At 38.0% G+C, this 12525-nt stretch overlaps 1 protein-coding gene across 1 annotated transcript; it reads right to left on the bottom strand.

Moving 5' to 3' along the window:
* Nucleotides 1-8427: 8427 nt before the first annotated feature.
* Nucleotides 8428-11096, bottom strand: LOC143626859 (uncharacterized). The gene is made up of 2 exons (XM_077096806.1): nucleotides 10932-11096; nucleotides 8428-8850 (listed from the first exon to the last, which is right to left on the bottom strand). Exons 1-2 carry the CDS (start codon nucleotides 11094-11096, stop codon nucleotides 8428-8430), a joined length of 588 nt encoding a protein of 195 aa, XP_076952921.1.
* Nucleotides 11097-12525: the final 1429 nt, after the last annotated feature.

Raw genomic sequence — 12525 nt, 5'->3', positions numbered from 1 at the left:
TCGCATGCTTGTTTCGCTTCGCATGGCATGCGATGCGAAATTCTTGGATTTCGCAGGGCATGCGATGAGAAGATCTTTTTCATGCAATTAAGACCCGATTACCTTATTTTGTCATTTTAGAGCCATCTTATCCCGAGACCCTTCCTTAAAACCCGTCTGAACCCTTTTTATGGGTTTCGGGTTGTACCAACTTTGTATACCCGTGTTTTACTTAGTCCAAACATCACCTTTTTGTTCTATAACACACCAGTGAGGTTATAACTCACCAAGTTTATGTTTTTCTAACTTCCTATGGCCCGATCTACTAGTATAACAAGTTGCATGTCGAATCTGACCTCAAAACTTAACCTTTTTAACCAACTCACCTTTTGCTCTCAGGCTCGGTCCAGATTTGAAACAACTTGAGGATCTAGACGTGATTCTTGGTGTTGATGATGTTCACACATGAGGTTCTTCCTTTTGCTTGGATTCGGATGTGGGGGCTAGAGAGAAAGTGTGTGTTCTAATGTGTGTGTGTGTACTTGGAAAGGAAAAGTAAGAAAATGGAGAAGTGGTTGGGTATTTATAGGGGTTTCATGGGCCCTATGGCCCATAACCCATTCCCAAGCCCAAATCCCAATCACAATCCACACTTATCAAACGAGTAATTTAACGACACACAATAATCATAAAACTTTCTATTATTTACTATTTAACAAAAGTTGGATGTTACATACCGAACGAGATTTTATGTTCGTGTTCGTTTATTAAGGAAATGAATGTGTTCACAAACGGTTCACGAACACAAATAAAATCGATGAGCCTAGATATTGAGACCGATGCATTCATCAATGTGAATAATGAAAGACTGTAAACGAATCGAACGAACATAAACAAAGGCATGTTCGTGTTCGTTCATTTAACTTTTAAGCGAACACGAACACTTAATCGAATAAATGTTTATGTTCATGTTCATTTATTTAAAAAATGAACATTCTGTTCGTTTATGTTCGTTTGTTTAAATTCTAAACGAACATAACTGAACAAAGATAACGTACATAAATGAACACAAATTAACAAAAATAAAAACTTTAGATAGATGACTCATCCAGATAATATATAATTATACATGAACGAACATAAATATACATACATAAACGAACATAAATAAACGAACGTCCGTGATGATAAATGAACGAACGAAACATGTGTTCATGTTCGTTCGTTTAGTTAAACGAACTTCCCGCCTACTGCCGCCAGTATTCAAGTAGTTTTTAGTTATCTGCCTTCGATAAGCATTCTTATCGTATCTTTGCATCATTTTCCCTGCACAAAACTTGTTGGAAATTCCTGTATTAAACCTGTAACAATAAACTAGAAATAATAAACGTGAACGATGAACCAGGCTTGTGTTTAACACAATTCCCTTAAACATATTCGCGGTCTGTTCCCAGGGTACACCAGTTCGAAACAGCCGTAGCATGCTGCCAGACTTGACGACTTGCCTGAAACGAAATCAAGTATAATGCTGCAGAGAGAAGAGAGAGTTGTGTGTTTTTCGGTGTGTTTAAAACTACCGCATATGCCCTGGTTTTATAGTGATAAAACCAATAACTGTATTCAACTCTCAATAATGACCATTAAAGTGCAATAATGGTCATTAGTGTGCAGAAAATGTAACTGAAAATCATAATAATAATAATCAGTTACAGAATAACTATTAATGACACCATTAACAATTAGTTATGACCACTGACCAGCAGTTAAGATTTCAATATCTCAAAAACAAATGCAAAAAATCGCCTCACGCGGGCTCGGGTTTTCGGAGCTGCATTCGTGTCCGCGGGACGTGCGGGCACGCACGAGTTCGATAGATTTTTAATCTGGAAACCCAAATTTGCACCCCCCCCCTACGCGCGGGTAGGAGTTGTAGTAAAACACATCACAAATTTTCAAATGTGTAGTGAGAATGGCACCTTATAAACCATTCTCAATTTTGTTCCCCAACCAATGTGGGACAAAGTTTCACCACTTCAAGTTTTTTGAGACATTCATTCACAAACACTTTGCTTAATCTTCCAACAATCCCCCACATGAATGGAGGTCGAAAAAAACATTATTTCGATTAAATTTCAGCAGTTGAATCTTTCATACAATTGGTAGATGTTACTCTTTGAACCTTTGCTTATGAAGCGCACTTAGCCCACTGACTCTGAGTAGACAGCGATGTCTTTGAACTCATCTGTCGTTTGTGTAGACGACAATACACTTCACACAAGACTCTCCCTGACAAAGTCAAGTCCTCATAGTTATGTTCGTTATGGTCATGAGCATGAGCCTGGTTCTGCGAGAGTCATTAAGTATTGTGCCCCAACAATACCCTTCGAAGCGACCCCACTTCTCTCTCACATAGGTGATTCACCATATATGGTTACCTTAGTCGAATCATTAAAAGCCATAGGCTTAGCCTCACACTTGTCACTTTTAGGAATGGACTAGGAAGTTCACCAACCACGTAGTAAACTACCTTTTAAATACGTAGGGTTATCCCCCCACAGTGACCTCATTAATTCATACAATTAGGTTTTCCTATTGAACTCAATTCTTGGGATCTCCAATCTGTTGAGTTAGGTTTCCTTCGTATGAACCTTTAATTTTTCAAGGGCTTTAGTCCCATTCCCATGGACGACTTCTGAACTAACTCTCTACTTAGGCCTTTTGTTAACGGATCCGCAATATTATCCTTTGACTTCACGTAGTCAACAGTGATAATTCCTGTAGAGATTAGTTGTCGTACCGTATTATGTCTACGTCTAATATGTCTATTCTTACCATTATACATTGTGCTATGAGCTCTGCCAATTGCCGATTGGCTATCACAATGTATACAGATGGCTGATGCCGGCTTAGGCCATCTTGGTATATCCTCAACAAATTGACGTAACCATTCTGCCACTTCGCCCGCTTTATCTAGGGCGATGAATTCTGATTCCATCGTGGATCTAGCTATAACCGTTTGCTTAGACGATTTCCACGATATAGCAGCACTTCCAAGTGTGAATACATACCCACTTGTTGCTCTGGAATCATTCATGTCAGATATCCAATTTGCATCAGAATGTCTTTCGATAACTGCCGGATATCTGTTATAATGCAACCCGTATTCCCGAGTGTATCTTAGGTACCGAAGCAACCGAACCATACAGTTCCAATGAATTGAACTTGGTATGCTCATGTATCTACTTAGCTTGCTCACAGCATATGCTAAGTCTGGTCTAGTACAACTCATAAGGTACATTAAGCTACCGATAATTCTTGAGTATTCCAACTGGTTAACGGGTTCACCTCTATTCTTAGCTAGATGTTGACTCGTGTCAACAGGAGTTCTAGCTACATTAGAGTCATTAGCATTAAACTTATCAAAAATTTTGTTCATGTAATGGGCTTGACTTAAAACAAGTCCATTTTGGGTTCGTGTGATTTTAACACCCAAAATCACATCCGCAAAACCCATGTCTTTCATCTCAAATCTTGCCTTTAACATGTTCTTTGTGGACGTTATGATTTTGTCATCACTTCCAGCAATGATCATATCGTCTACGTATAGACACAGAATGACATATCCATTTGATGTGTCCTTCACATATACACATTTGTCACATTCATTGATTTTGAACCCGGCATCATGCATGACATGATCAAACTTTTGATGCCATTGTTTTAGAGCTTGTTTCAATCCATATAAGGATTTTACAAGTTTGCAAACTTTCTTTTCTTGCCCAATGGCTATGAAACCTTCAGGTTGTTTCATGTAAATCTCTTCCTCCAGATTTCCATTCAAGAAAGCTGTTTTCACATCCATTTGGTGAACTTCCAGATTTCTAATGGCGGCAATGGCAAGGACTAACCTAATGGAGGTTATTTGCGTAACTGACGAATATTTATCAAAGTAATCTAAACCTTCTCGTTGTTTATATCCTTTGATCACCAACCTTGCCTTGTACTTATCGATGGTGCCATCTGGTTTCATCTTCTTCTTGAAGATCCATCAATATCCTAGTGGTTTACATCCTTGAGGAAGATACACTAGTTCCCAAGTATGATTTTGTAAGATAGAATCTATCTCACCTTTGATGGCCCTCCCTCCACTGAGATCCTTTTGAGGAACTCACCGCTTGTTGGTACGTTTGGGGTTCCTCTTCTACCATGTAGGTAAGGAAGTCAGAGCCGAAGGATTTTTCAGTCCTTTCCCGTTTACTCTTTCTAATTTTGACTTCCTCTATCTCATATTGTTCTCGAGGTTCATCTCTTGCACCCTCGTTTTCTAGAACAATTTCCTCAACCTATCTAGAAGAGCTCGGTTTTCCTTTATCCAAGCATGGGAACATATGTTCAAACCATGATGCATCCTTGGATTCTAGTATGGTGCCTTTGTTTATTCCAGGGTTCTTGGAATCATGCACAAGAAAACGAACAAGTATATCCTATACATATACAATCCACTGTTTTGGGTCCTATTAGTAGCTGTTTCGGTGGAGTTACTACTACCTTGGCTAGGCACCCCCATACTCGCAAGTATTTATGTGATGGTTTATTTCCTGTCCATAATTTGTATGGAGTTACATATTTATTCTTATTGGGTATCATGTTTAAGACATAATTCACCGATAAGATTGCTTCCCCACACATGTCTTGGCTTACACCAGAACTTATCATCATGGCATTCATCATTTCTTTCAAAGTGCGGTTTTTCCGTTCCGCTATGCCATTTGTTTTAGAGGAGTAAGGAGGCGTGAGTTCATGTATGATTCCATCTCTTTCACACAAATCAACGAAAGGTGAAACATATTCACCTCCTCGGTCACTCCTTACTCTTTTGATTTTCCGATTTAGTTGATTCTCAACTTCAGCTTTGAACAAGATAAACTTATCAATAGCCTCATCCTTACTCTTAAGTAAGTACACATAGCAATACCTTGTACTATCATCAATAAACGTGATGAAGTACTAACTCCCACCATGAGTAGGAATTGCTTTTAGATCACACAAATCGGTGTGGATCATCTCGAGGGGTTCGGTGAATTGTTCAATCTTTTTAAATGATGGTCTTGTATGTTTTGCTTCGACACAAGTTTCACATTTATTATTTGAGTCAATGTCGAATGTTGGTATACAATTAAGTTTAATCATATGACGAATGGAATTAAAGTTAACATGACCTAGTCTACCATGCCAAACATTAGAAGACTCAAGCAAGTAAGCAGAACTAGTAGTGTTCTCATTCATTCCATTAAACACGGTTACATTTAGTTTAAACATACCATTGAGGGCATAGCCCTTACCAACATACATACCATTTTTGGTCAACACGACCCTATCCGACTCAATAACCATTTTGAACCCAAACTTGTTCAACTGCCACCCCGACACAAGGTTCTTATGAATTTCAGGAACATACAACACATTGGACAAAGTAAGTTCCTTTCCCGAAGTCATCTTCAAGATCACATTCCCCTCGCCTTTGACTTCGGCCGTGGCGGAGTTTCCCATAAAAACCTTCTCTCCATTTGTCACCTCTTTGAAAGCGCTAAAGAGGCTTTTGTCAAAGCACACATGACGGGTAGCCCCCGTATCAACCCACCAATCCTTGTTATTTTTGCCAAACCAAGTTAACTTCGATGACCATAATCAAGAGGTCCGTAACCATAGCAACAAGGTTTTCAACCTCATATACCATATTCACTTGTCGAGCATTTTCATTCTTTGTAAGCTTGCACTCATTGGCCCTATGGCCTTGCTTTCCACAATTATAACAAATTCCTTGGAAATTTTTCTTCTTCCCAATTCTCCCCTTAGGACCAAGGTTGGACCCTTTCCCATGAATTTTCTTTCCACCTTTTTTATTACCCTTTGAATATTGACCATGTTCAACAACATTGGCCTTTGCCATTCCAGGACCATCAATCCTTTTTAGAGCCATTTTGTTATCTTCTTCAATACGAAGATGAACGACAAGATCTTCAAGGGTTATCTCCTTTCGCTTATGCTTGAGATAGTTCTTGAAATTAACCAACTTGGTGGTAGCTTTTCAATCATAGCCACAACTTGGAATGTCTCGCTAAGCGACATTCCTTCCGCATGAACATCATGAAGAATAACTTGCAACTCTTGGACTTGGCTCATGACAGTTTTTGAGTCTATCATTTTAAAGTCCAAAAACTTAGCCACCACGAATTTCTTAGCACTGGCATCTTCGGTTTTGTATTTGCGGTCCAAAGACTCCCATAATTCTTTGGCAATCTTGGCCTTGCAATACACATTGTACAGCACATCCACCATACCATTCAAAATATAATTCCGGCACAAGAAATCCGAATGATTCCAAGCCTGAACCGCGCTCACCGAATGAGCATCCATTTCCCCTTCATCGGTTTCAGTCAAGAACCTCGCAAGGCTCAACTTGGTCAGATAAAAGAACATCCTTTGCTGCCACTGTTTGAAATTCACACCGGTGAATTTCTCCAGTTTCTCAGCAAGAGAAGCGACTGCGTTAGGCAGTGGCGGAACCAAATTTGTTGTGACAGCAACAGCGAAAGTGACGATGGCGGAAACGGCAGTGTTCATGGACTGGGACATTCTGGAACGAAATATACAGGAATAATTAGTAATTTGTTTAAGTCTGTTGGAAATTCCTGTATTAAACCTGTAACAATAAACCGGAAATAATAAACGTGAACGATGAACCAGGCTTGTGTTTAACACAATTCCCTTAAACAAATTCGTGGTCTGTTCCCAGGGTATACCGGTTCGAAACAGCCGTAGCGTGCTGCCGAACTTGACGACTTGCCTGAAACGAAATCAAGAATAATGCTGCAGAGAGAAGAGAGCGGTGTGTTTTTCGGTGTGTTTAAAACTACTGCATATGGCCTGGTTTTATAGTGACAAAACCAAGAACTGTATTCGACTCTCAATAATGACCATTAAAGTGCAATAATGGTCATTAGTGTGCAGAATATGTAATTGAAAATATCTCAAAAACAAATGCAAAAAAATCGCCTCACGCGGGCTCGAGTGTGCGGGCACGCACGAGTTCGATAGATTTTTAGTCCGAAACCCAAATTTGGAACCCCCCCCCCCTTGCGTGCGGGTAGGAGTTGTAGTAAAACACGTCACAAATTTTCAAATGTGTAGTGAGAATGGCACCTTATAAACCATTCTCAATTTTTGTTCCCCAACCGATATGGGACAAAGTTTCACCACTTCAATTTTTTTGAGACATTCATTCACAAACACTTTGCTTAATCTTCCAACAAAACTCAATCTAAAACTAGAACTAAAATTTATTAAACCATATGACTATTCACAACCATATGAACACTTGTAGTGAAACAAATGTAGGAAATTGTGTTTAACATTTAATAATGAATATATCATAATCATAATCACAAAGGCACCTGATTCCAAGAATAAGAGCAGCTTCTTTTCTAGTCATTTGAGTTTTGAAACCCCCGGGATAGCCTTTGCAGGATGCGGATGTTGATGCTGATGTTGATGCTGATGCGGATGAGAATGCAGTTGCAGCCCAGGAGGTTTGGTAACAATTTTGAAGCAAAGTCGAAAAGTGCAAACAGCACCAGCAGCAAATGCAAGGAAAATAGACATAAATGGAGTCTCATGATGATGAATGTAATGTCAAAATCTATATTATAAGCTTATAATTCTGCTAAATGTAGCACTATATAAAGAAGGAAAAAAAAGCATCTGTGCAGAATGATCAACCGCTTTTGTATTCACAACTCATACAATATATTGGGTTTGTATCAAATACAAATTAAATTGACGAGATAACTGTGCGAATCAAGTGATGTAATTATATCTACAATATAGTGTAATTATAGTGTAATGTAATTACACTACGATGTAATTACGTAATTACACTACTTGTATATATAATTATATTACTTGATTCACACAGTTAGCACATTTTTTTGTTTCTACGCTAACTTTCCCCTATATATATATATATATAGAAATACTAGTTTGAGACCCGTGTATTACACAGAGAATTAATAAAAAATACAATATTTAAACGTTAAACAAAATACAATCAATAACACAATTATCATATATTGTTAATACAATTACAACTTTCATTAAAATTACAGGAATTACGAAGCAACATTACGCAAGTAGTCTACAAATAAGAAAAACTTTCCTTATACATTGCATTTGTGGTTGTATTGGTCAGATTACCTTGTTTATCAAGAATCAGAATCTTGAGCCCAAACCTGCTTGTAACTCTTGACAAGGCGACGTATAGCTGTCCATGTGAGAACACGGGTTATTTCAAGTATAAACCAACCCTAAATAATGATTGACCTTAGCTTTTGTTTATGGTTATCGCAAAACATATTGCAAGGGGAAACTGTCGTCTTTGAAATTTATATTCTATTTGTTGTCTGTTGGAGTCAGTGGTGATCTATGGATCAAAACTGTATGTCCAAAGTTAGTTCCAGAAACAATTTTTGCTTTAACTACACGAGTACCCAAAGATATAATTTGTAGTCGAGTATCGTTACATAAGCCTTCTTTCTGGTTAAGATTTCTAAGGAGCATAACAGGAACACCAACTTTTATCACAAGCTTGTGGTTTGGTAGTCCGGATATTCTTAGACCATTAAGCAGTTTAGGCGAGTATAAAGCTGCATCAACCGTGCCATTGATATATTCTGAACTACATACGGTATCTGAACTTAAGTACTCGACTTCATCACCTGGAAAAAACTTGAGCAAACTATCATTAATCTCATCAACAATTTCGTTTGTTGGCGTTATGGCTCTATCCTGAAAGTAATGTTGGTTCTCGTAATTCTATATATATATACACACACACGCACAATGGACAAGAAATATAACCTAGCCTATAATGAATACTACTAGCAACACTTTGACTAGGAAATACCGAATGCATATTCGACACATACAACTAATAACGGTGGGAATTGGGTATGTCTCTAATACTAATAACCTGAATTTGATTCTGATGCATATAATATCTTTAAAACCGAAGTGAAATCCAAACTACATTACGATCATTTAAAGATTTATGTATTCTACATTCGAGGTGCACAAACCGGTTCCAAAGTACAAACTAGTTCGGGTTGAGTACAAACCTGTTCTGTTTGAATCCGATTTCTTAACCAGGCTACAATCAGTTTCTTGACTGGTTTTGATAGTTTTTTGGCATGTATTTGACGTTGGTTTTATCAGTTTCAATGGTTAGAATTATATGTCGTACAATCACAATATCTTTTGTCTTTTGGTAGTTATTATGTTACCCATGATTTGTGTTTATGGTGTTACATTTAAAAAAAAACATTTTAATGTTATTTGTTTTAACGGTTTAAAATAATATCCATCAAGATAGGTTGATTTATACTTAAAAAAATTACATATGAATTCAAGATAGGTTGATTTGCACTTAAAAAAATTATTTATGAATTCTTTTAACTTAATTCAAATTATACAAGTAGTTGATTCCAGTTTCCTTATATATATAATGTAACGATACAGAGAAGATTAACATGAGCCAATTGAACACCTTATGCAAATCCCACATTGGCCGTGGACAGAAGAGATCGTTGGTTCATAAGTAATGGTAATGTTATTTAAATCACCAATGCATTTTGGGCTTAATACTAGGGCTGAGTATGGTTCGGTTCGGTTACTAGGCGAAACCCAAACCGAAACCGAAGTAATCGGTTATTTGAATTTTGATTTTCCGGTTTTCGGTTAATTTCTGTCTCGGTCCGGTTATTTTCGGTTTTTCAATTATTTGTTGACATTGCAAAAAAAAATTTAAAAATAAAATGCTTATTTTTGGCCTGTATAAGAACGTGTTAGAGTATTGCAGTCCACATATATATTGAATTTAAAAAACCAAAAATAGGCGTGTGTTACGCGGAACTATACGAATACAAAGTTGCTAAATATAGTTTAAACATTAAAAAGCATTAAAAGTTTAGTCCCGATCTTCATTCATCATCTTATTTATTTATCTTAAAAGTTTAGTTGATTTCTCATCATCTTGATAATCTTTATCATCATTAATCGGTTCGGTTCGTTTTTTCAGTTTTTTAAAAATGGATAACCTAATCGAAACCGGTTTTTCAAAAAAACAAAAAATTAACCGTCGATTAATGCTTCGGTTCGGTTTTTTCGGTTAATTCGGTTTTCTGCTCACCCTAATACTAGCGGACGAGAGGAGAGCTCCACAGTTATACGTGCTCAGGTGGAAGTAGTACTAGGATGGGTGACCTCCTAGGATGGGCCATCCATCGGGGACAAAGTGGACAATGTTGATTGTACGAGGGGCCAGGATGCTACTGTTAGATTTGGATCAGGGTTTTAGTTACTGTGTGATCAAGAAACGAATGATAATAGTCGAACGTAATCTCTTTATTGAATAATCAAATGATTACAAATGACAGCCAAATGATTACAATAATTATCGACTAATTGGAATTGAAAAGTGATAAAAATAGCATGCATACTGGAATGTTTAAATAGGAAATAAAATAACAAACTTAGCAGATAACTAGATCACAAATAGACACGTTTTTCTCCTGCTTACCTGGTCACCAAACACAACGGTTACTCCCTGAGAATTCAGTCAACATTAAACCAACACTCTCCCCCTTAACGTTGACATCTTCGTGCAAGTCTTACACTCCGATAAGACTCCTCATTTCAGCAAACTTCAAACGGGCCAACGGTTTTGTCAATATATCTGCTTTCTGTAGATTACCACTCACATGTTCCACACATACTTGTTCCCGTTCCACGCATTCCCGAATGAAATGATGCCTTGTCGATGTGTTTGCTCCTCCCGTGGAACACGGGATTTTTCATTAAGGCAATAGCAGATTCGTTATCTACTAGAGTTTCATCACCTGTGCTTTTTCTTCCATTAAGTCACCTATCAAATTCCTTAACCACAAGGCTTGACAGGCTGCTGAAGTTGCTGCCATGAACTCAGCTTCACATGAACTAAGGGCCACCGTCTTCTGTTTTTGTGAAGACCAAGTAATCAAGTTGTTAGAATAATAAAACGCCATACCCGTCGTACCTCATCGATCTTCAATATCAGTACCGTAGCTACTGTCGCTGTACCCGAGTAATTTGCCATCACCACCAGCATTGTACTTCACCCCGTACGCAGTTGTACCTCCAATATACCTTAATATCTGCTTAACTGTTGCATAGTGACTCTGTTTTGGGTTCTGCATATACCTGCTCACAGCCCCAACCGAGTAGCTTAAATCTGGTCGGGTGTGAACCAAATAACAAAGACTTCCAATTAACTTTTGATATATAGTCTGATCAGTTTCTTCCCCATCTTCATCTTTGGTTAGCTGCAACTTTTCCATCATAGGAAACCTTGTGCATTGCAATTCAACATACCTGCCATTTTGAGAATCTTCTTTGCATATGCTTCTTGTCTTATAGTTATTCCAGCATTGGATTGTTCCACCTCCATACCAAGATAGTAGGACAACTTCCCCCATATCACTCATATCAAATACAGACATCATCTTTCTCTTGAAGTCAAAAATTCTTTTCTCACTTGACCCCGTCACAATTAGATCATCAATATAAACACCAATTATAAGAACATAATCAGATCCATGTACCTTATAAACTGCCTGCTCATGGACACACTTGCTGAAACCGAGGTCTTTTAGGACTTCATCAAGTTTTGCATTCCAAGCTCTCGGGGCTTGTTGTAAGCCGTAGAGGGCTTTGTGAAGCCGATACACCATTTCTTCTTTCCCTTTTACTTCAAACCTGGTCGGTTGTGATACATACACCTCTTCCTTGAGATTGCCATTTAAGAAAGCTGACTTTACATCTAGGTGATGCACAAGCCAATTTTCCTTAGCTACAATCGCTAGAAGAAGTCGAATAGTTTCTAACCGAGCCACCGGTGCAAACGCTTCTTCAAAATCAACCCCTTTTCTTTGCACATAACCCTTTGCAACCACACGTACCTTGTATTTTGTCACCTCACCATTTGCATCCCTTTTCACTTTAAAAACCCTCTTCAACCCAATTGCCTTGTGACCACGTGGCAACTGAGTTAGAGTCCAGGTTTTCTTTCGATTAATAGAGTCGAGTTCTGCCTTCATGGCCATTTTCCATTCTTGTTTTGTTGCTGCCTCTTCATAAGATGCTGGTTCTTCATCAATCAGCATAAGCTCTTGGTTTCTTTCATAGAGGTCTTGAACTTGTTCTTCATTTAAGGCTGTGATGTCTTCATACAAACCCTCCATAGACCTGAACCCTCGAAAGGGTGTATGATCGAATGGAGCTGCATGTGAGGAAGATTCTGATCTTTGATTACCTGAACCTGTATTCAAATTATCTGAAATTGAAACATTAGACAAAGGTGAGTAATTAATGGGTGTACTAGGGCTTCCGATTTCAAACTCTTCTTGAACTTGTGATGGACCAGACACATCTAGCCCTTGAACCGGCAACTCAGCC

This window comes from Bidens hawaiensis, unplaced genomic scaffold (assembly GCF_021521415.1).
Source record: "Bidens hawaiensis isolate Kalapana, Puna unplaced genomic scaffold, B.hawaiensis_p1.1 tig00004525_1, whole genome shotgun sequence".
NCBI classification, from domain to species: Eukaryota; Viridiplantae; Streptophyta; class Magnoliopsida; order Asterales; family Asteraceae; genus Bidens; species Bidens hawaiensis.
Note: the sequence above shows the minus strand (reverse complement) of the source record. Positions and strands in the feature narration are given on the sequence as shown.